Source organism: Cryptotermes secundus, unplaced genomic scaffold, assembly GCF_002891405.2.
Source record: "Cryptotermes secundus unplaced genomic scaffold, Csec_1.0 scaffold176, whole genome shotgun sequence".
Classification (NCBI taxonomy): domain Eukaryota; kingdom Metazoa; phylum Arthropoda; class Insecta; order Blattodea; family Kalotermitidae; genus Cryptotermes; species Cryptotermes secundus.
Window position 1 is genome coordinate 218,926 of NW_019731569.1, and position 26,154 is coordinate 245,079.

The 26,154-nt window shown below is 37.8% G+C and overlaps 2 protein-coding genes across 3 annotated transcripts in view; one reads left to right on the forward strand and one right to left on the reverse strand.

Moving 5' to 3' along the window:
• LOC111867070 (hydroxysteroid dehydrogenase-like protein 1) overlaps nucleotides 1-8,541 on the forward strand; it is a 41,315-nt gene extending 32,774 nt beyond the window's left edge. For both annotated transcript variants that reach the window (XM_023856552.2, XM_023856553.2), the window contains 3 exons: nucleotides 3,028-3,248; nucleotides 5,299-5,526; nucleotides 6,046-8,541. In XM_023856552.2, the coding sequence (XP_023712320.1) occupies nucleotides 3,028-3,248; nucleotides 5,299-5,526; nucleotides 6,046-6,150 (554 nt within the window). In that variant the 3' untranslated portion in view covers nucleotides 6,151-8,541. The remainder of the gene's footprint in view (nucleotides 1-3,027; nucleotides 3,249-5,298; nucleotides 5,527-6,045) is intronic.
• A 6,455-nt stretch (nucleotides 8,542-14,996) lies between these two features.
• LOC111867061 (phosphatidylinositol 3-kinase regulatory subunit alpha) overlaps nucleotides 14,997-26,154 on the reverse strand; it is a 156,012-nt gene continuing 144,854 nt past the window's right edge. The window contains exons 9-12 of the mRNA XM_023856538.2: nucleotides 24,393-24,669; nucleotides 21,866-22,290; nucleotides 20,855-21,103; nucleotides 14,997-16,283 (exon numbers count right to left, since the gene is read on the reverse strand). Coding sequence (XP_023712306.1) covers nucleotides 15,887-16,283; nucleotides 20,855-21,103; nucleotides 21,866-22,290; nucleotides 24,393-24,669 — 1,348 coding nt within the window. The 3' untranslated portion in view covers nucleotides 14,997-15,886. The remainder of the gene's footprint in view (nucleotides 16,284-20,854; nucleotides 21,104-21,865; nucleotides 22,291-24,392; nucleotides 24,670-26,154) is intronic.

Genomic DNA, 26,154 nt, shown 5'->3' on the forward strand with positions numbered 1-26,154 from the left:
AGTATTGGAAGACATTGGAATATGCGAGATGAAAGCTTTGGCTAAGGCAGTAGTTGTGAAACTGTGAATTGTGTAAGCGTGAGAGCGAGCGTGCAATAAATTCGCTAGATCCAAAACGGTGTGAAGTTATTTGTCGTGTGTCACATACCCAACATGTGACATTATGTTCAAGGTCTGCAACTGCTGCTGGATTATAAATGTTGAAAAGAGTTCTGCAAATGGCTATTGCACCGGGATGTTGCTGATGGGTGAAGCATGCATCACACAGAATGGGTTTTGAATATTAGTAACTAGGACACATAGGCTGAAGAACATCCTTAGTCCCTTCAAGAAACACGATTCCAGCAGCAGTTTGCAATAAATATTTGGGTAAGAAAAATGATGTCTCCTCTTAGGTCANCTGGATGTCTGCACACTGAAAAGTATCCACAAAGCTGATATCCGAATTTCTCTGGAACGTTGTGTGTGAGAAACAGGCTGTGTGCTATCCAATATGACAAAAGCTGGTAGACCTCGAAGTTGCAAGAGCGCTGATGTGAAAGACGTTCTGTGTGCTGTAGAACAATGCCCTGGTACTAGTAGCAAGCGATTGGCCTGTCGTCACATTTCACAGAGGACAGTGGTGAGGGTGCTACATGGTCAGCTTGTTCCAGTATATTAATGTGGCGTATTGGCTCTATGCAGGAACTGTTGAGCCACAGAGGCCTCGAGGCATGTGTACAACATGAGAGATGAAGATTGTATCGGCGTGTTGCTAGGTGACAACTCTGTGAACTCTTGGATTGTGCAACAGGACGTGTGAGTGACATCACACACCCCACTCATCCCGTAACTACACAACGCTTGGTTAACAGACCTCCCCGCTAGGCTGTGATGTCACACAACAGGGGAGTCCATACAGAGACTATTGCTAGGCAATCAGTAAACACGTCACGCAACAGTGGTAGCTATCACGAAACTGTTTTCTGTGTTGTCAGTGTGGAAGCTACATAACTAGGAGTATTCGCCAGTGTTGGAAGACATTGGAATATGCGAGATGAAAGCTTTGGCTAAGGCAGTAGTTGTGAAATTGTGAATTGTGTAAGCGTGAGCGCGAGCATGCAATAAATTCGCTAGATCCAAAACGGTGTGAAGTTATTTGTCACGCGTCACATACCCAACACGTGACATTATGTTCAAGCTCTGCAACTACTGCTGGATTATAAATGTTGAAAAGAGTTCTGCAAATGGCTATTGCGGCGGGATGTTGCTGATGGGTGAAGCATGCATCACACAGAATGGATTTTGAATATTAGTAACTAGGACACATGGGCTGAAGAACATCCTTAGTCCCTTCAAGAAACACGATTCCAGCAGCAGTTTGCAATAAATATTTGGGTAAGAAAAATTATGTCTCCTCTTAGGTCATTAAAAGCTACTGCCTCGACTGTCAGAGGCTTCCTATTTACAGTATCTGCAAACAACTGAATGATTTCCCATCGGCATCGCCACAGGCAATGTGAATACTATAAAGTGGAACTCCTTCCCAGTCTTCATCTGGTGTCGTGTGGTTTTGAGATAGTCAGTACCCAGGTTGATGGATAGGACAGTATGGATCAGTTGTGTGGGCTCCGTGACCATCTGATCACGCACCTGCTGACTTATAAACATGAGGCCATGTGCAGGGCATCGTTTAGGTCCGACAGTGATACACGTGGGAAAGCTGGGGAATGCCACTTCAGCGGTTGGGATGACAGCACACAACATACCTGACATCTTTCAATGGACCTGGAATTTCTGGCGCAACAGGGTTTAGTTAGTGTAAACCATTAGTAAGTGGCCTGATGACATTCTGTTCACAGCTAATAAACTCTTTACACAAACGAACATATTTGTCTGCTTCACTTTCCTTGTGTTTCCTGTTGCCATATCATGCTAATGAAACATTCATGACCTTATATTTATGTGACAGTTTCTGCATGCATGTAAGTGTAGATCACAATATTTCTATTTAAGGTGTATGTATAGTTCACAGATATCAATCATGCATTTGCATTGTAGAAGATAAAGGTATAATGTAAACTTGAGGAATTCTATATGTGAAGCTGTAAGTTTTACACAGTTAGTTTACAGAGAATTTAGGCTACTTTATATGAAATTTTATGAATGATTATGTATCAATTCACATTAAAAACTGTAAAAAAAGGTTAAGCTATCCCTGTAACAGGCCGTGAAGGCCCATAGGTTGTGAGATGTCAAGGCTCCCACATTTTCTCTAGACAGTTGGCCCACAGATGGTGGTAAGGTTGTCAGTCTTACGCGCTGGCTGCCCTCTACCCCCAGGAAGATTCCTGGTACTCATTTCTGTTAGAGGCTGATTGACCCGAGGGCCATAGTGTGACTGGAAGAATTAGGTAAACTGAAAAAAATATCCACCACATCAGGACTCAAACCTGGGACCTTCTGGCTTGTAGCATAATGCCTCAACCAACTACTAAAACCTGCAATTACTGAAAACAATTCTTCATGTAAAACTACACAAAGGAGTTCATAATATCAATTGAATTCACATTTCTTTCTTAATTTGGACATAAAGGTGTCAATTATCATAATTTCCTGTAACCATAATATGAGAAATGGCTTCATCTTACGTGCCTCATATCCTCAGTTGTTGATAATGGAAGGATCTGTAATAAATTTATTGGTCCACAGAATATTTGTACTGGATGTTTGATAGGAATTCATCCACTTTAAAATTGTTTATCATCATAATCAGGTAATTAAATCAACATCCCAGCACATAAATTGTAAATGAGAGTTCCTTTTTTTCAGTTTCATCACCACAATAAGAAATATGGATACACCTTAACACCTTAAATTTGTCATTTATTACATGATGTTTCTGCTCATTGAGCCTTCATCAGGTACTCGACTTGTTTACATTTGTATTTCCTGCTGTGGTGATAGAATAAAATAAAGGAATTTCACATATGCAAAATGATGCTGAATATAATATTTCTAGCTGTAAATGAGAGGTTCTTCTTACAGTGAACAATGTAGGAAGGCAATACACATATCCTATGTATCTTGGTGAAGTTCCTGAACATGAGCTGTGGGACATACTGAATATCAACATTGGAGCTACCACAATGATGACACGTCTCATTCTGCCACAAATGCAGAAACAGAAACGAGGTGCCATAGTGAATGTGTCATCAGGCTCAGAGCTACAGCCATTACCTCTTATGACAGTCTATGCTGCTTCCAAGGTACATTATATTCAAAGATTATTTAAATTTGTACAGTGAATGCTGACTTTCAAATATATTTTGACTTCTTTAATTATTGAAGACTATATCATTGTTAAAGAAACATGGTAGTCTGATTACTATCTGGACACAATATTAGTGAACCCACACACTCTACCTTCCTGCTCATCTGCATATTCTGTTAACTACAATACATATTTGTTTTCAAAATTTACATGGTTGTCTCTCTGTGCTACTGGATTCGACATCCCATGCAGGTTTAGAGGCATACCAGCAATGACTGTGTATGTCTGGATAGAAATCAGAAAGCATAATCTTTCATTAAACCCAATATAAATTTAATTAGAAGCAGACATTTGTCAGAGTGTAAAGTGGTCTAATGTTTGGTACAAAGTGCAATATAATGACAATAATTATTGAGTTAAATTCTTAATAAAACGATCTCTCTATAGGCCAGTAAAAGTCACAAAACAACAACTCACAAGCAAGTTGAAATCCCAAATAGGTTAAGAACTTTGGAAAACTTAAATGAATATATGGATATTAAGAGGGCTTGGGAAACTATTAAAGAAGTTATCAAAATTTCAGTCAAAGCAAATCCAGGATATTACAAACTGAAGCAGCATAAGCCATACTTTAACAAAGATGTTCAAACTATTAGATCAAAGAAAACAAGCCAAATTACAATGGTTACAGTATCAAAGCCAAATAAATGGGCATAATCTGAACAATGTAAGATATGAAGCTAGAAGACATTTCAGGAACAAAAAGAGAGAATATCGGAATTACAAAATTAATAAGCATGAAATATACAGTAAGAAGTTAGAGTCGATTAGTTAGCTAAATGAACAGAAGAGTTTGACAGCTGACATATCAGCCATATATATGCCATCTAAGCTGTAGAATTAGTATGAGAAATCTTGGTCTTCATACATGAAAGCACATCCAACTGACCCTCACACAGACAGCTCATCAGGATAAACCATCATCTATGATAAGTGGCAGTGACCTCATAAAACAGCTGACAATATGGAAGGGCAGATATTTTGTCTGTCATGTGTTTAATGAGTTAAGAGTCACAGGCTGGACATACGACAGACTAAGATGGGTTATGAGAGGGTATACTGGGAATAATATATGGCAAGCAGATGTAGAGATGCTTCAGAAGGTGGTGAAAGCATATGAATGCACCATACATCAAGGTGCCCTGGCTTTCAATAATACTATATGATTCTGCAGCACTTCTCACTGCCCCTGTGCAACTTCATCAATGTACTAAAATTCACACTTCAAAAGTATTCATCTCTTCCTATTATCTGAATGCTACATGTTAGGGCCCTTCAGGCCATCATCAGGTGTACAAGTTGTAGAGGAAATTGCTGCCCTGTTGTCATGCTGCTACTACACTTTACATTTTAAAAGTGTAAAATACTTATAAAGTATTTTTATATAATATATATTTTTAAATATCATGCTATGGTTACTTTATTATTGTATATGCATGTGTTGTGGGTCTGGTGTATCTGTAATATGTAGTATTGGGTTAATTAGTGAATATTTTAAGTTATGTATTGCTGTTCTATCACTGTAGTTGTAATATTACTTAACTTTGTTGTATGTTGGTTTTTCTTTGGTGCTGTGTGTAGCTGTTTTGAACATTTCAAAACCCCTGTCTAGTCACTAACATGTAACAATATATTTTCAAAACATAGCCTCCCAATCACTATGTTGGTATATCTGAAGGAGTTGTTAAGCCTTATAATGTGGACTACATACACATATGCATATATTCAAATATGTACACTTAACTTATTCACTCCTTCCATCTGTTTTCTTGAATCTCAGATTACCAAAATGAAATGTGAATGAAATATTCTAAGCAGTGTTCTGATAAGCCTAAGGATAGACATGAACATCAGAAGATCATTTGCTCATGAATTCTCAGAGAAAAGGTTTACAGGCAAGAAGTTATTTTGTGGCTCAGCTGTTACATTGCACCACAAAGTAACATCTTGTTGAACAGTTAATTATTTAATTTACTTGATTATAGGTGTTTGTCAAAAGCTTCTCCGATGCACTTAGGTATGAATATCAGCGAGATGGTATCATTATTCAGCATCTATCACCTCTGTTTGTAAACACAAAAATGAATGCATTCAGTCATCGTCTGCAACAGACAAGCCTGTTTGTGCCAGATGCAACTACATATGCAAGAAATGCTATCAACACCTTGGGAAAAGCAAATACAACAACAGGATACTGGGCCCATGGTCTGCAGGTAAGAGCAAGAGCAATGATAGTTAATAAATTCTATTGCCATGGATGATAAAAATGAGAACAGTGTACAAATATTCATATAAAACAAAAAAGCTAAATTTTAACTCTTGCAATTTAATATTGTTTAGTACAGTCTGTTAGCCTGCTTTTCTATAAAGCAGGCCCAAGATACCACCATGTTCTTATATTTGTGTATATGTCCTCCTGAAATAATTTTTGAAAATCTTTTAACATGCTAACAAATTTATTTAAAGGGAATAACAGTTCTCAAATAATTGCTAATCTATGTTCAATTACCTACTTTTCACATTTAAAGTATGAAAAATTTTGCCTGATGATGGCATAATGCCAAAATATGTAGCATTAAGGTAGTTAATGTGTATATATTCTATACAAAGATTTTAACTTTTTCATCAAACTTGGCATGAACACCATGCCATAAGAGGCTGCCTCAAGTTTATACTTTTTAATTTTTCATCATCAATTGTACCTAAAACAATTATACATATTTCTGTTACAGTATTTCCTGACTATGATCCCTCCTGTCTGGATTAGGACTTACATAGGAGGGTTGATGAATGAAATCTTCCGCAGAGATTATTTTAAGACCATGCCGAAGGAATAGTGAATATGACTTAAATATATAAAACCATTTATAAAAAAGTAGAAATGGGTCCCTTCAATCAGTGCTTTTTAAACCCACGTAAGTACTGTTATGTACATATAGACTTATGTACTGGGACAATCATTAACACACAGGGAGATTAGTGTGTCCTGAATGTCACCCCATGTAGAGTGGCAGAGACGTACCAATGATTCGGAGGAACTTCTTGCCTCAACGGAAAACCACACTGTGCCAAATACCACAAACAGCAGTCTTCACAGTGACCAGCATAAAAATGTCAAATGTCAACATGTAGGGAGCTTCCATCATAATATAATGTAACATAGAGGCTTTTAATATGACAGGAAGTTGTATCAATGGTAGTAGTTTGCTTCCTAATGGTGACAGGCAAATGAAATATCTGAAACTTGCCTGTACATAATAAATTTCATAACTTCCCAGACTTCTAGATAATTTTTCTATATGTTCACAAAACTGGTATAAATTTGTATGTAACAGCCAGGAAATAGATTCTTTATAATACATGTTTACTGAAAGTTTCTATTGACATTAAAATAAGTACATGACCATCTTTAAATAAATGTGTCCATATACTTGTATAAAAGCATGTACATACAAATAAAAACATCTAAACATGATTTATATATGATAACATAAGACTTTATATATGAACAAATATTTTGATGTTGAATTTGAAGTTCCTTATTCAAAACCTAGCCATAACCATCCATTCTGGTGCAAATTTTCCAAAACCTTTCTCTCTCATCCCACTGGATTCAAAATCCATATTCATCCTCACCCTAACATCAGCAATTGACTCACTATCCTAAAATAATTCATGGCTGATTCCATATTCTAGCTCACCCAACTCATGACACAAAATTCTTTCACTCCATAGTCACCAATGTGTAATATTAGAAGCATCACTAAATGACACAGGAAGTAAACTACAAAGCAGTTGAATCAACATGACATATACAGTGCACCAGAAATCCAGGTAGGGATACTAATTCTGAACATGGAACTGAGGAAAATCTTAAATGGAGGAAATGTAACATGAGGTTTCTAACTCGACACAACTGAAATTAAATGTCAGAGGAGAGAAACCCTTAAATTGAGGAACATCAAATGGAGGTTCCACTGCACATAATTATTAAGTAGTTAAATAGATAAGAATAGCAATTTTTGTAGCAAGTGACCAAAGAGTGAATTTAGTATATTTCAAATGCCAGGCAGGTAAGTTCTAGAACACAGACTGAATACCAGAATCAAATATCATTACTTTCTGCATACACAAAACAGAAAACAACAATGCATTATGCAAGTGGGGTAATAAGCCTACAACAGAAGAGACTTATATAAAAGAAATCAATGTACACACCAACATCAACAAAGCACACAAAACATACCTACACCACCACACCACCAAAGATCACGATAATAAATCCCATAAGGAGATTGAAGCGGTTTTACTAAATTTAATTAGGCGGCCTAGTTCAATTGAATTTTAATCACAATTTTTGTTTTAAAATTGAGACAAGCAGTGTAGTGAATAGTTTAGCATAACGAGGACACCTGATGATGGCCGTATACGGCCAAAACATGATCTGAATAAAGATTAAATTGACTGTAAGAATCTTGTGTTGCATTGTGATGGAAATATATACCGACGAAACAACATATTAATGCAACAGGATGCTGAAATACAATAAAACTATCTCACAAACTGTGTAACATATTTTCCCTGAGCAGTTGAAATTATCCATTACTTTCTCCTATTGAATCCCACTATTCATCTCCATCATTTCCATGAAGCAAGATTATCAATGAACACCATCTTGAACTAATAAAATCCAATTCACCTCCTTACATCTTCATTCTGTAAGATCCATTTTGATCTTGTTTTAGCCCCTTGACACGCATAAAGTTCAACTGTTACTTTCTAAGCAAGAAGAGTTGGGCACTGCCTTTGCTACCAATGCTCAGCAGTTTTGCTATAAAAAAAATATGTTCAAGTATACTCCTCACTGCAACATTATCTGCAATAGCAACCATTCAATCTAATGCTGCATGGCAATCAACATGCAGCTAGTCTGACCACCATTAATATAGTCATATAATACAAATTTGTTGCAGAGATTTCTGAGTATAGCTGTATATCTGCCAATTGTCAGTATGAAATTAACACATTCATCTCCAGAAAGACTTTTATTGACATGAAGAGCCAACTTTACAGTTCTGTATAGTTAATTCTTGTTTTAACAAATAATGACTCAGTCCAAAATTCAATAAGTAACTGGAATTCACAGCTAGTTACAAATGTTATATTTTAGCGTCCTGTTGCACTGATTTAAGTCCATGATTTATTTCAACCATCTTCCAGTGCATACACTCATCTATCTCACTCCTCTCTCTCGCACTACATGTTTTGGCACAAAAGTGCCATCTTCAGGTGCTTATTATGTAGTGCGAGAGAGAGGAGTGAGATAGATGAGTGTATGCACTGGAAGACAGTTGAAATAAATCATAGTTACAAATACTCAAAAGTTTAAAAGTTCCAAAGTGCTAACTGCCCTTTAATTATAAACAGCAATCATTGCTTTTACTCCAAATTGTGAATGCAGTTTGGTTGCTGTAGAACTGATACCCACCAGATATTAACATCAAGATATTTAAAAAGGAGAAAAAATCTCATTGCTGTTATTCGACACCTTGCATCATAAACGAAAAGCATTTGATTATGTAGATACTGCATTTTGTTTGCACTGATATCCTGCATCCTTGTGTTTTTAAAGGGCATACTGTGATCAGCAACAAAACAGTGTTTATCATGATACTAACATTCACATAAAAATTAACCATATAATACTGTGCTCTTTTGCTTTCCAACCCATCTCTTGAACAATGAGTACACACTGGCTGTGTTTTTTATTGTATTGTATTGTATTGTATTGTATTTATGACACATTCCAGCACATCCATACAAGGCTGAAGCCATTGGATACAGAATCTGTCAAACCACAAGCTTGCTAAATCAGCAAGCAGTCAACAGAACAATGCATATAAATCCACAACAATAAATCGAGCATATGAAACCCCTACACAGAGTAAAAGTAAAATACTCAGTAAGGATTGTTGGTTAAGACATGCATGTTTCAGATGTGGCTCTCATATTAAAATGGACCCAATATTCTATGAAACTTGTAAAAAGTGTTTTCCAATAAGTGATAGCATATAATCCTTCAAACTTCAAAACTGGGCATTTAGGCACTTCCAAAAATTATACTACTACAAATGGCACTTCTATGCATTGTAAGCAACACACTGTTACAAATCTGTTACAAATTCCTGTCCCTGAAACGGTACCCTATTACTAGCTAGGATTTGGGGAACTCCAGCCAGGTCTAAATATGTTAATAATGATCAGGAAGCTGGAACAGCATTTGCTACAAATAATACTGCACTGACTGACTAAGACACTGATGGATTAGATAGAAAGTATATGATTTCTGAAAATGTTTCCCTCTGCAGCCTTCTCTATACATATTCTCATCTGGAATGAGCATAATCTGAGCATTGTGACCTACATCTATTAAGACCAGAAAAAGGAAAACAATTTTATATTTTGTCCAACATATATTAATAATACAGTTCGCATTACAAATCAGCCATGACATCATTACATATACCAAGGCATTATCCCTATGTCACTAAGTCATTATTTATTTAAATGGCATGCTGGATTATGGACATGAATCTGCCCCTCACCAGAATACATTTCAGCATCTATAGTTTCATCTATATACAACAAAGTTCTTTATTAAAAGGTTTCTGTAAACACAGGAACCAACTGGTTCAAATATGTAATTACAGTAATCTGTAATAACTACTGTTAGTTCCTCGGAACTCTAGCCACAGTAGAGGGGTCATACCATCGCTTGCAGGGCTGGGGGAGCAGTCTTATCAGCTTATGTCAGCGTGGGTACTACCAGTTTGGAATGTAGAGTCTTGGAGTGTGGTAAGGTGTATAGTACATTGTGTTGCTTGTTAGTTGGTACCAGTCATAGCGACTGTGTTACACGGTGTTCATGTCACTATCATGGCACACGGACAATTGCATGGAATAGTTCACAGTGAGGCCAGGGAAGTAATTGCTAATGTTTTCCACTTGGGAGTAGCTCTGAACATCACTACAGCAAGCATACAGCTTCATATGCTCCACAACAGTGGCTAAAGTTATGAGGCACTAACTATAGCATATCTGATGAGAAATTTGGGTGCAGGAAGTCTATTCATACCAGCCATCAAGTCCTTAAAATGTCTGAACAGTGCCAACCTAAAATTATACACGTGTAAGAATACATACCACAATAAATTTTTCAGGAATTCCTTCCCACCTTCAATGCTATGCAGGCTTCAATAAATTATATTTCAGGTACATGTTATAATGCTGCTATTTACCAACACAGGATTATCTTAGGTGTTCATGTTACAACAAAACAAACAGGAGCTTAATCCTCTGATTGCCAACCCCTGACACAGAACTACCTGGTAGAAACGCCATAGGTACTTGGGGAGGTTATGCAGCTGCCCTAGAAAACCCACACCACTTCTTCAAATGACCACAGGCATTGCTAATGTGAAAGCATGTTCTTTCCTCATAAACATCAATGTGTTATGCTTGATGCCATCTATTGACAGAACTGCTGTATTAATTGATCTATGCTAAACTGTCTGGCTGTGGCAGATATATCACCAGTATCCAAAGCTGACCTACTTGGCTCATGGTGTGCAAAGATTAATATCACTGATGGAACAACAAAACACAAATATTATTCAGACATTAAGGAAGAGCTATTGATATGAAATGGGTAATAATTTACCAGCCCCTCCATCCATATCAAATGAAGAAAAGTAACAGCTGTAGAAAATGGGGGGATATAATTCATCTAATAGGACATAAAGAACAGTCTACTGAATTTGGAAAACTTCTTTGGTACAGTAATGAATGAAATTGGTATTCCTGTATCCGGTAATGAAAGTACTACTAAAATTAACAGCAGATAAAAGTCCAGGCTATTGTAATTCCACTTTCACACAGAAATGATCAATGTCAGTGAAGAGAAAGGATTATCTTTTGTCTGACTACTGCCTAACATATAAATATAAGCTTCAAGACAGCAGTTCGAGTACTGAAAAACGATCAAGTGGTTCCGCAAACTCGTTTCTTCAACGTAAAGCTCTGATCTGAAACATAATGGTTGCCTTCTTTGGTGTGATAATCAGAGAACTTACCACAAATCATTTGAACAGTCCAGTGGAAGGAATGCCCTCCATGTGCCAACGTCATTGTGCACATTCAGGCCTGCAGTGCAATCTACATATCAACAAATCCAAATAAAACTCACACAGATCACAGCAGGTGTCAGAAATTCTCCATATTCTTATGAAAGCACTTCTGGTGTCTCTATAAAATATTCACATTCACATGCTGAAGGTTTTTTTTTTCAGAACAGAGCAAACTAGGAACCTGAAATCTCAGCAGATATGCTTGCCAAAATCATCTCCTTGCTTTTCAATAGGTATCACACATGAACACACATTTCAATGTGTAACTTTCATGAAGATTTCTGAAACAAGAAGTAATGCAACTGATTGCCTAATACAGAAGTAGGGTTTCAGGATTACAGTCAACAAGTACTTAGCACATAACGTTGCCTTATGTAGCTGTTCCATAGCCGAGTTCATACTGAAGAGAAATTGAGAAGTTATAATATGCATATGCTCCTGACCTGCTGACAACATCAAGAGTCTGAATTTGCTTGGTGAGATTATTGAAGTGTGTCCTCCTGCCAGACCAGCCACGACTAATGGTACTAAGCTCTCAAATAATAACCATGCATCACCACTATTCAACAACATTCAGATATGAAGTTAAAGTCCCTGAACTACCAAAATCAGTCTGGCATTTTAGAGTTTTGATAGTAAACTTTTCCCTCGTTGGTGTCTCCGCCTTATCTTGGTGAGGGGGTTTGAGTATGCTAAGGACCCTGGGAGCTATACCAGCGGCAGCGTAGCTACTGGCAGGGCCTCCCTTGCTGGACAGGTCAAAGGGTAGGCATCAGACGAAGAGAAACACCAAAAACTGATGCCGGAAGCAGCGTCATCAGTAGCGACTTGAAGCACAGAACAAATGATGCTCGAGATGGTTCAAGTTCGTATAGCAACAGGTGTGACCAGAGTGGTTTGAACGGCTGCTGTACTGCGATGTGGAAAGCAAATGGAAAAACTACCACATTATCATTTTTCCTGGATAGTCTTTCCAAAAACATAAGATCGCATTAAGTGGAGGAACTGTTTTGGAAGAGACTGTGGACCTGTCGTCTGACAGATTACTGATGAATGAATGAAGTAAACTTAAGCAGTAACAGTGACAGCAAATTGGCATTTCAGAGTAGTTCCAACGTTCATTTGATACCTACCATCAAGTTCAATGTTGAAAGAAGTGAAAACCCAAAAATCTTCTAAAACTTTACCCATGTTGCAAATCTGCAGACATGCACTTCACAATTATGTTAGGTTTGCTGAAATGCAATCCGATACGTAAGAGATCTCTGCAGAGGCAGGTGAAGAGACATGAACAAGGACTAATATTACAAATTAAAAATGTTTTTGTAACAGCTTAGGCAGTTAGACAAAGCCATCTTACCAAAGAGGTTCAGGTTTCATCCCAGTGAAGTCCATGTCAGAATTATGGTGGTCATTGTAGCAGGTCTTTCTCAAAGCACTTAAGTTTACCCTTGTCACTTTATCATTTAAAATATATTATACATAAATTTATCTTTATCACCAGGGTTGGTTCAACAGCCATACTAAATGGCAACGTGCAAACGGACTGCCTCATCCCACTCACTCACGCACACATGCTTACATACATTAGTGTCTAGAGTCACATCTTCGCTAGCCAATGCTAGGTAGCGCCTTCCAACGGCAGACATTTCCTTGCCTCTGGGATTCCACACTATCTTAACCTTGGCTACCAGCTTCTCACAGCAACAGCTCACAATGACTCAAGCTCAGCAGTTCCCTAACACACTGACTAACTCAGTCAATCATCAACCAATCAACTCAACTCCCCTAACTCACTATCGTGCATATAATATCTCAGCACGGACCACACAGAAAACACCATTCTTCTGATGCTGTTTACAAGCTGTTGCCTAATAATGGTAGTTGTCTAGCCGCTTGTTTCATGTTCATTGCCTAACAATGGGTCTACTTGCCACACTGCTCCTTCCTCAAGGCTATCCGTCAAAATTACCTACACGTGTACCACCATTTATTCATTTCTGAGGGCTGTGCTTGTGACGTCTATTATCGGCCTAACCTTCCTTCCCTGCACCTGAGTTTTCATGGTGATTATTCCCCCAGCTGCTCCCTCCTTAAGGCCACTTGCCCCAAGTGGTTCCCTCATTCAGGTGCAAGCTGGTCCAGGTGTACCACCATCATCCTCCTTTTCCAAGGGCTGGGCTTTGGATGCACTGGCCACCCTTTACCCCTAGGAATATTCCTGGTATTCATTTTTTATAGAGGCTGAGTCAACCCCAGGTTCACAGTGTGACCGGAAGGATTAGGTCAATTGACAAATCCAATGACCTCATCAGGAATTTAGCTCATGAACTTTTAGGTTGTAGCATAGTGCCTCAAGCAACTATGCTACTGTGTGCCCCCTCCATCAATCATATATGAGACATTAGTTGCAATGCCTCTGCACAGACATTTTCTGTTCAGTTACGTTTCCTTTTTAATGTTTCATAAGTTGGATTCATCTTGAAACATACATCTATTTGTATATATTGTTTTTGTAGTTTCTAAATAATTTTATTTGCGACGAGCTGATCACTCACCCAAGGAGTCCTACAATATTAAGATCTAGAAAAACCGAAGTGAACGGAGTTCATGGAGGTAGGCCTAGGCCCACTGGGGCTGTAGTGCCAAGGGGGAGGGGGAAAATATATATATATATATATATATATGTAACTTCCACTATGTTAAATTGTATTACTTCTAATTTTGGAAGCAAGATCTCTTATTTGATGGCATATGATGACAGCATCTTCCAAAATTGCTAGTCAGAATCCATAGTTGATTACAATACATTTCACAATCAATTCTAAATTAAACAACTTGCCACTTATGGGAACGCCACTTTATGTCTCCTCTAAAAATTTCCTGGACATGATTCACATGCTCATTTGGCATATATTTTATACATTCTTAACATATTATCACTTGGTAATTAAGGAATCTCTATCACTACTGCGAGTATCGTGCTGATAAGTAAGATTTCAGAAATGATGCTGATGCTTGGAACAATTATGATAGACAGCTTCTTCCTGTACAGTTTAGTTTGTGTTGCAAAGATCCACTGAGGAACCATTTTAACATTTGGAAAATCAGTTTGAAAAATCAAGTTATGAAATATTTATTGGTTGTTCATGATACCACAGTCATTAAAGAAGACATCAAATTAGATTTTCAGGTAGAGGCAAAACTAAAACACGTATTTCAATATGGAACTAGAGTCATAATAGATGTGTAAATGATAAAGAGAGGCAGAATTACTCTTACAGTCACAGTGAAGAGAAATCAACAACAGTTGGCATTACACACCAACCAGGCAAATTTTTGTTCTCCTGTAAACTACTGTGTTGATGGGACAGTTACAGAACTCACATGCATGACTGTCATCTTGAGTTCTATACAATTGATGTTATCAAATATCTCACAAATAAACTGCATCTTTATCCAGTTCTGTGCCCTTGATTTAAATGAGAACCATGCAATTAGCATTCAGCCAGTATACACATATATACTGCCCATTTATTCAGCTAAATATATGGTAAATGCTCACTACACTCTTCCATTACATTCCATTTAATTTTATGGGTATATATATATATTTCATTTTGTAATGTAACTGTGCAACTGTACTTGCTAGCATTCTGCAGCACATAACATTCAAATTAAACACACACACACAAACACATATAACAAATATGAACAAAATTAAAGAGATCAAAACGTTTATGTTCCAGGAATTGTATATTTCTTTAAAAAATCTAGAGATTTACTGCCAGAGCTAATCTTTCAAACAAAGGAAAAGTACAATATGTACAAAAATTTAATATACACACATAAAAGTAAATCCAGACCTCTCATGGTTCCTTCCATTGATCATTTTATATTCTCATTTTAAACCACATGGAAATTAACATACTTTATCTACATACCACTGAGGCAACTGTATGACAATACCGCATTATTTTCCAAAGATTTTAATGATGGTTATTATCTTTACAATAATGTCACTACTCTGCCATTAATCTTTGTTACCTTACATCTGCCATAATGTCGAAAATGTACATAGCAATGACCAAAATTCATAAAATTTATATTAAAGAAGTGACATTCTAAGAGGTTAATTAAAACAAGAACAATGTTTGGTCAAATAAAAATGTGTTCCCACTTTAGGTTTTTTGACTGGCATTTTTCTACTTAGTTTAATTTAACTAACAATCAACGCTGGTTTACGTTACTTTCAACATTTCACTTTTCTCTTCAGATCGCGAAGTTAGAAATCGGTGGAACTAATTTTATTTGTACAACAGGTATTTCTATTAACAATCTCTATCACAGTGAACAGTCCAACATTGAGGAAAGAAGAGGAACATCATCATCGTGGGTGGGCCAATACATAACCTCCCCCACCACTCACTTGTGTTTGATTTTCTTGTTGCCATGACTCCCGATCTGAATCCTGGTGACTCTCCTCCTGCTGTGTTACTAGGTCTTGTACTCTCTCCTGTTTATCATTTTGCTTCTGTTTATTTTTCTCATACTTTGCTTTTCCTCTCACCTTCTCCTTTGACAGCAACAGAGGTTGGTTTTGTGATGTCCCATACACTGGATATGCAAGAGTTGTGCTAAGCAAGTCATTATACTCTTCCAGTGAATTCTGAGCATAATGAACCACCAAAGACTTGAGTGACTCAAATATGATGTAAGACTCAACAAATCCAAAACCGTGCACCGTCTCAAAAATTATGCAGTGGTTCACAACACCGTTACAACTGGAATCACATAAAAAGCCAATATTAAATGAGGTTTAAGACAGACTGACATTAGACAAAAAAAATATTATTGGTGAGTACACACATGTGAAGAATGCAACAGTGCTCCTATACTTATGTAAATACAGTTAAGACCTCACTAATTTGGACTAATTGGGCGTGAACCCTTGTCAAAATTAGCAAAAGTCCAAACTAAAAAGTGCTACTAAAACTATGTTCAGGGTAGTTATAAATAGACTCCATATGTCTTTTTAGGCATTAAACCTTTGTTTTGAAGGTTAGATTGCATATCATAAAATAAATTTACTTTTCATAAAATTTAAAAATGTAAGTTTCGACTTCAGTCTTAAAAACATTTTAGGTAGCCTACATATTTAGTATTATTGAGACTGTGTTTAAAAAATTAACTTATTTTGGTCTATGGGCAAAGCTCAAGCAGTTAGTCACTGGCTTCCCACTGTGGCAGCCCGGGTTCAATCCCAGGTCTGGTCAAGTGGGATTTGTGGTGGACAAAGTGGCGCTGGGGCAGGTTTTCTCCGAGTGCTTCGGTTTCCTCTGCCAATCTTCATTCCACCAATTGCTCCACAATCACCCTCACCTATCGTCTGGGGCTGGTACAATAGGCCAGAAGTGGCCACAGTACAAGGGACTTAGTCCCACCCCACCAGCAATAAAAAAAATAAATAAATATTTTGGTCTGTGTTCCTCTTTTGTACCCCTCTTTTACTACAGCTTCCTGATCACAGCAATGTTATCATCAAGGCTGTGATGTGCAAAAAAAAAAACAGTTGTCTGACTTATTGTGAATTCCGAATTACTGAGGTTTCACTGTATTTGTGTATTTTCTATTCCATTCTGGTCTAAATTTGGAAACTGTGTTACAAATTCAAGAAATTGTCTGAAGTTTTCATGTCAGTAAAAACATGTAGTGGACAGTGACAGCTTGAGAACTGAGGCAGCAGGTTTGTATGAATTCTTAACTCTAACATACTGGTCTCCTAACTTCCTGTTCTTGCTGTCAGCATGATTACACTACAATTTATAATACTCTAGGGTGGCGATCATTAGAGAGTAAATTGTATTTACTACATTTATTATTTGCAATTATATTTAATTTTAATGGCAAGTATTTTAAAATATATTTAGCAAATTATATAGTTTCCTTTAGTACTGAAAGCTGGGATAACTCAGTTCCTGTAGCACTGGGCTATGGCCAGGACAACTAGGGTCCAATCTCCTGCAAGGACAAGACTTTTCTCCTCTCCATCACGTCCAGACCAGCCCTATGGCCCTATCTAATGGGTTTCAGGTGCTGTTTCCCCAGGGTAAAGCGGCAAGGGTGAGAAGCTGACCACTCACCTCCATCTAGTACCAAGGACAAGAATGGTGTAGCCATACCACCACTCCCCCATGCATCCTCATGGTATAGTGGTTATTTAATTAAGCACAAGAACAATATTTTTAATTTTTTTCTTTAGCACTAGCTGCCCCTGAATACAGTCAACTCTCGATTATCCGGGCTAATGGTGGGGATGGAAGTCACGGTTAATCGAAAACCCGGTTAAGCCAAATTTTATTATACGGGCTGGACGACTGTGAAGGGTCGGAGTTCGAGTCCCGGTAGGGTCAAGAATTTTAACTTCTCCAAATCGTCCAGACCGGCTCTGGGGTCCATCCAACCTCCTATCCAATGGGTACCGGGGGCTCTTTCCCCGGGGGTAAAGCGGCCGGGGCGTGAAGCTGACCACTCACCTCCAACTAGTGCCGAGGTCAAGAAAATTTGGATCTATACATCCACTCCCCCACACGCCTTAATGGCGTAGGGCTTAATTCGTTGAGCAGAGGAACAACTTTACCTTTTACCTTTTAATACCTTCATAATACTATAGACCTACCTGTATTTAAATTTATTCATCCTCATTTCTATGTCATCTCATGGCCTATTTAATACTTTCTTTACATTACACTCAGTATGAATTAGTTATTTCAATCACTGTTCAACAACATCCAGCACTTTTTACGGTCACACTTAACACTTAAAATAATTTAATACTGTCTTTTGCTTTTTCGCGGCATTTTCCTTTTTACGGATATCCGTACGAAGCCTACGTAATATTAGCTTGTCACTTAATAAACTGTCCTCTTCACTCTCAAGATAGTCTAGTAAGGATTCCAAATGATTAAGCGCAGCACCATGTGATACTTTCTTACTGGCAACACTGTCCACCTCTTCCTCATTCTCACTTTCTTCCCGCTCTTCTGGCTGCACCCCCATTGAAGTTACGATTTCGTCACTGCTTAACATTTCGAAGCCCGGTTCACACGAGTCACAGTTAAACCACTCTCTTATATTTTCCTCGTTGACTTCTTCACCACCATGAACTTGGTTAGCCACTTTTGTCAATTTTATGGCTATCTCATTTTCACTGAATCCAGTGAATCCATGGATTTCGTCATCTTCATTAGTGATGAAAGGCATCAGTTTCTTCCATGAATTTTTCAATACAGATGGCTTTACTGTATCCCACGCTGTTGAAATCTCGTATATGGCATCTAATACTGAAAAGGACTTCCAGAAACACGTCAGATCATTGCCTTCATCGATGTACTTTTGTAGCAAATTTGATCTGTAGATTCTCTTCATACTTGAGATAACTCCTTGATCCATTGGTTGGATAAGTGCGGTAACATTAGCGGGAAAATATTTCACAAAAATATTTCCATCATCTGACCTCAGGAGACTTTCGTTAGGATGTGAGGGCGCATTGTCAATGAGGAGCACAGCTTTCTCAGGTAGGCCTTGGGATTTTAGATGGTCACGAACTTGAGGCACGAATTTAAAATCAAACCATTCTTTAAATATCGCTCTATTCATCCAAGCTACTTTCTGGTTAAAATAATGGATAGGCAGACTTGAAGCTACTGTTCCTTTAAAAGAGCGTGGTCTTTTCGCTTTGCCGATAACTACTGGTATTAGTTTGTGTGTTCCTGATGCATTAGAACAGCACAAGACTGTCAATCTCTCCTTACTGGATTTGTGACCTGGAGCCTGTCTTTCATTTTGAAATGCCAATGTTCTGGTTGGCAAGCATTTCCAATAAAGACCCGTTTCATCGGCATTATAGATTTGTTCTGGCAGCAGATTTTCACTTTTCACAAAACTATCAAAATTGGTGCAAAATTGATCTGATGCTGACAAGTCCCCTGACAATTTCTCACCTTGAATACTGATTTCTCGTATTCCATGACGCTGCTTGAAACGTGTTAGCCAACCGGAAGAAGCGTCAAAACTCCCTTCTAGTTCAAGTGCTTCGAAAAAATATTTAGCTTGTTTAGCACAAACTGGTCCTGTTATTGTTGTTCCCTGTGCCCTTAGTTGATTAAACCAGGTCAGCATCGCTTTGTCGAGATCATCGTATGTTGATTTCTTCATGGTTTTTCTCTTCTTCATTCCGCTTGAATTAGAAGACGAAGCAAAGGAAATTAACTCATTCTTTTGTTTTTTCAAATCACGAACAGTTTGTTCTCCAATACCGTATTGCATTGCTAATTGTTTAACTACAGCTCCTTTTTCCAGCTGATTGATAATTTCAAGTTTCTGTTGAATACTTAACACAACACGCTTCCTTTTAAACCCCGACATTTTGCTAACGCACTTGAAGATCTATATTAAGAAACTGATACTTACTTTCACAATGCACTCTCACACTGAGATGGTACCGTTAAATAACCTGGGGCGGTGTATTTGTCCTTGAAACTTTCCAAAAATTCTTGCATTCTTTCACCCCCACCCTAGAACATTGTGTTCGCATAACGGGACGAAATAATGCAGAGCTCGGTTCACACTAGTGCGAAAATAGTGTTAAACTCACCATGTGAAACAAAAGTGAATGAATATTAAACAACATATAAACTTAAAAAAAAAGCCCCGGTTAAGCCGCAAACCGGTTAATCCGCCCCCGGATAATCGAGAGTTGACTGTATCGCCAAATGAAACCAAAACATTACAGACTGCATGGTTATACTTGATGGCAATTTTATACCTATCTTGATGACATGTGAGGGTTGTTCAAAAAATCTGTCTGGGGAATTGACCTGGGCAAAGGGGCTGTTAAAAATAGTCCATGGGTGCCAAGCGAGGCATCCCACTGATACACCAGTATATAAATCCCCCTTGCAATGAACTTCCTGGGCTGCTGCTGGAACCACTGCAAACCACTGCAACCTTGCCATCTTCATTATCCAACTCAAATATAAGACCCTTTAGCATTATCTTGAGGGGCTGAACATGTCAACAGGTTTAACAAGTAAAACCCAACTGCATGTTTGTTCCTGTCAAGAAATAAATAAATCCACACTGATTAAGACACCCCAGAAATCTCAGAAAACCCAGAGTTAGGTGGCAACCTTGACTGACTTTCACAGAGATCCAAGTCCTACACCCAAACGAATAGACTGGAGGATGAGAACAAGTACAAAGGTATGAATATAGGTGTAAAGCAGAAACTGAAATAATATGGAAAAAAGAAATCCAGACTAAACAGATGTTTCAGAAACAGAAAATCTCTTACACAATGGACAACGCATACTGCCCAGTTCGGCTTGGACGGACAAGAAAAGTGCCATCGGGCTGCCCACTCAGCAAGTGTTCTGCATTCTTACGAGTACAGTTCTTCAGAAGCCAAGTTCCCTCATGCTGATGTGGCATATCTTCTACCTTCACATCTGACTGGAGGTCTTCCAAGGTCATTTCAGAACATTCTTCAGCCATCAAAAACTGTGTTATACATTGCTGCCTTATTCCACGCTGCTTTAAGCACCTGTGGATCAAAACAATTTACCTGCCATTAAGGAGGTTAAAAATTGGCCATTAATAAAATTATCTACTGGTATCTGAAAATAAGTCTACAAATATTATTCATGATTTATTCTGGGCATTGCCAATTTCAGAATAAGAAAACTCTGGTGCATCATAAAATTAATTTTCATTAAACTTTAATATCTGTGCATTTAGAACCAGACCATAGAATTCTCAAATTTGGTGCTGTGATACTGTAATCCAAAAACTCCTAAATACCAACAAACCAAAAAAAAGTTATATCAACTATGGATGGTGATATCAAATTATAGCTCAAACATACAGCATATGAACTGCTTATGATCTGTTATATGTATCAAAAAATTAATAATTAATAATCTCATTTGGATAAAGGTATTGGTAGGAACAGTAATTATAACTACCTTATTCTGATGCATCTCTGCTCAAAACCAGGCACTTGTTTTTGCCCTTCCTGAGGAGAAGCCAAATCTGCAGCTACTCAAAAGTTTCCCAGCATTTTATGGAACCCAAAGGTTCATTACCATGTTCACAAGAGCCCTCCACTGGTCCCTATCATGAGCCAGCTCAATCAAATCCATGCCAACTTTGAAAAATACACAGTAATATATTTCAGAATACAACTCTCTATCCTTCTGTACACAATAAAGCTCTCCATTACACATGGAATAACTTATCTGTACTATCTGAGAATTTAACATTAACTGTGGTGAGGCGCATCAGTAATTTATTTATATGAACTCACCGCTGATATTTCTCTTTAAGCCTGAAGAGATGGATTATGTCTGCATTTAAGGTGAGCATCTCTCGTTCCAAAGTGTGGCAATATGCAAACTGTTGCTTCAGCTTATCTTCCACCTGTCTCTGGCCATCCTGCACACTCTTCAGGTGATGCTTCAGTAGGTTAATGTTGTCATGTGTATTCTGTATTTCACTGGCTTGTGTATGCTTCTGAAAATTTTCCAGTAACACAATTTGGTTCTCAAAGATTTTCATAGCGACCTGGAAGGCCTCCAAAGCATATCGTTTTAAACACACATCCCGACTTGTGCAGGAAAAATCTTCTGCATAACCTTCAAATATGTTTACTTTAGCTGTGTATTCCTTGTGGACATTCATGAGCATCTTGGCAACTGACACAGTATCACCTAAAGCGGCAGTCTCATGTCCCTGCAGAAACAAGAAATCATTGCAGAACTTATATCAAGAAAAGTTACTTCATTGAGGAAGAAAGTATAGCATCAATGATTTACACAACTGTAAGTGGCCTATTCACAAGAATAACAAGTTAATACAGCAATGGGAAAATATAAAATGCATTCATAAAGCCGGTGAAGCTTAATATTGGTAAAAAAGGAACACAGTTATTAAAACTAGCATAATGGCTAAGTGCCACACGCAGTAAAATATTAGTGTAGATGAGAGTGACATTTCCTTCTCCTGTCCTGTTGCTTTTACAGGCTTGAATACCAATAGTCTGAAAAATTAGAACTCTCCTCTTAAAAACCATTAAGTGACATTAAATGGCATAATTTGCATTGTTATTTCTTACTTTATGAACACAGTTTGAGTGGATAATATAACAATCAATTTATGCTGAGCCAAGGATGGGAATATGGATGATATTCAAAGCTGTCAGAGTCCATAAACCTGAATCATTCTACAAATCAGTGCTTATGTCTCTAAGCATTCTCTATTGCTGAGCAATAAGAGGAAATTAGTTTTCAATATCTGCAATATTTTGACATGAAATCCAAATACTTTGGTCACCCATTTGTTTTTAGCATATTTCTTAAGTTTTACAGAAGCTGTGAACTGAACTACAATTATATACCCAGTTCCAAGAGTCAAAAATACCAGTCATATCTCTAAGTGTACAAATTCATTCATTTCTAAATGTGTACGCCAAACTTAGTATGTCTGTCATTTATTAATTCCAATGTGCAAAGCAAGGAAATATACAAATGTAGGCTATTCTTAGTAGCAATAATACTAGCAGATTCTAAAGGGTTCCAGCAGTGATGTATAACACTCAGAATTACTGGGGTTTTGGACTTTAGCTCTTTCTAAGGGACCTGACAGACTATGTGTCTCCCACTTCACTTGAGGGTGGAAACGGATCCAGATTTCAAAACACTGTGTTTTCTAGTTTTTAGAACACCGGACAACGGACAAGGTCGAAAAACCCAATAATTCTGACTGTTTTGCTAGAAGGTGAAAATAATGCATATTAATACTAATTTATGTCTATTGCTTAAAATATAATTCGGAAATCATGGGCTGTAGGTCAGGATGTCAAGAACTGTATTAAAACGGAGTGAAGTTGCTGTTTCTAGAACAAAAATTCCATACTTTGTAAATTGGTAGGGATATTAAAACAAATTACTCTGGCATCACAAGTGTGAACAGCACAGTTTCCTATCAATATTTCACTGAAGAAGACCACAGTTTGATGTTATTACAATATTTCAATGAAGAAGAGCATAGCTTGATGTTATTATATTTGTCTTTGTGGACTTCTCCTCTGATATGTGCTCTTTCCTTTCTCATATTTCACAGGGTTAATGCTTTTGAGTAACAACATACAGAACAGATTCCCAATAGTTCAAACAACATGCAGCCTTCAATCTTATACATTATGTATGTGTTTTAAAATTGAACGAGAAAGATAACAGGGAACCTGTACTGAACCACTATGGACAAATGTGAGATCATTATCATCCTTGTCTTTCACCCCAACCTGTGAATCACCTCTGTTCCTTTAGTTAAGAAGTTGGCTAAAAGTCCTTTATAAAACATTTACGAACAGTATTGCGATTAAAACTATGCGTGTAAATTACGAAATTCAGAAAGAGATTTTACTGTCTTTTCTTCCAATAATCGGCACCATGCCTTTCTGTCTTGCATTCACTATCAGTTGAAAGAAATATTTTAACAGTGTTTCAGTATTTCTTGGGGGCACATGGTAGTGTAGTTGGTTGAGGCAGTATGCTACAAGCCAGTATGTCACGGTCACGGGCTTGAGTCCTGATGAGGTTAATTTTTTTACAATTTACCTGATCCTTCCAGCTGCACTATGGCCTGGGCCAACTCAGCCTCTAGCAGAAATAAGTCCCAGGAATCTTCCTGGGTGGTAAAGGGTGGCTGGCGCGTAAGGCTGACAACCTTGTCGCCATTTGTGAGCTGAGTGTCTACAAAAAATGTGGCAGCTTTGACATCTCACAACCCTATGGGCCTTAACGGCCTGTTACTTCTTTTTCAGTATTTCTTACCTTTTCTTTTCTTGACACTGGGTAAAGCAATTTGATGTCCAGCACAGAGTTGTATTGTGCCAAGGATGTGGTGCGAAAATGATGGATTAGCTCTGTGACTGTATCAAATTTAAATGGCTCTGAGAAGCCATATTTCCCATTTCTCTGAAGGATCTTGATCAATTTGTTAGAACCCCCTTTTCGCAGAGTCAAAGTATATTCTCCACTCTTACTTGATGAATTTCGCACCAAGAAAGTTCCATCTGGTGTATCCATAAACTTTTCATTGACGTCCTCTCTGAAATTTCCAAGTATAAACAGGCTTTTAAGAGAGAATACTCGTAGTACAATTGCAACTTTGTTCACAAGGTTATATGAATGAACTAGGATAAAATTCAAGAACACCTATGCATAATATATATTCCAAAAGCAAGCATTCTTCATTCTCCTCAGAACCTCCACCTGTTCACTGCCATCTATAAGAGAATATGAGGACTATTCGGAAATTAACCTCCATTTATTTTAGGCAACTAAGGTAGAAGTGGAGGAGAGCCCGCACATGTGAGGCAGTCACATGACTCATCATCTTGTAAACCATCACACAACTGGTCACCCATTGTTTTTCTTGTCTCTACAGAGTTATGATGTGTCCTGTAGTTGATAATCTCACCAGCTGTGAAATTTGCACTGTTATCTGGTTTCTTCATGCTAAAAACATGAGTGCTGCAGATATCCATTATGATTTATGCATGGTTTATAACCAAAATGTAAAGACTGAAGGAACTGTAAGACAATGGTGTACAATGTTCAAAGACACGTGATCACGATGAAGAGCAACGTGGTCGGCCAGCCATCTTTACTGAGTGATGATCTGTTCAAAGTGTTGACCAAAAAATTTGTGAAAGATGGCACTTCACAATTTCAGAACTTCTGCGTCAATTTCCATCAATTTCACACACTTCTCTACAGGATTCTTGTAGTTAGGCTAGGTTATCATCACAAGTTTTGCACAAGATGGGTTCTGAAAATATTCATAGGTGTGCAGAAAATGGCCTCGGTTTGACTTTTTTTAGAGTGATACCACTAAGATGGCGATGAATTTCTTAATCACATCACATGAGTAACAGGTGATGAAACTTGGTTCCATTCATGAATGTTGAAACCAAAGGAGCAGTCAAGGAAGTTGACATACACAGTCACCAAACAAGCCAAAAGAGTTGAAAAAAATGTTGTCTGCCTGTCAGAAAGCATATGGACACTATTTTCTTGGACAGAACTGGAGTTCTGATGGCGGAATTCACGCAACAAGGGACCACAATAACATCAGAATGTATTGCAAAACATTAAAAATATTTCATCGGGCCATTCAGAAAAAAAGGCGTGGAATGGTGATATCTAGCGTACTTGCAGTGCTCCTCCATGACCATGTGCATCTGCATACAGCTGCTTGCACTCAAGCTGTGCTGAAGCATTTCAACTGGGAGCTATTTGACCACCCTCCTCACAGCTCTGATCTCACCCCAAACTACTATCACCTGTTCACCTAACAGAAGAACTGGTTGGGATCACAGTGCTACAACAATAATAAAGATTTGATGGAAGGTGTGAAAACTTGGCTGAGCTCACAGGCAGCAGACTTCTTTGACACAGGCATACAGAAACTTATTCGCTGATATGACAAGTTCCTCGATTCTGGCAGCAACTATGTTGAAAGGTAATTGAAGTTTGTACATAAGTATTTTTTGCACATAATAAAATGTTCTCCTCGTTGCTTGTTTTCCTA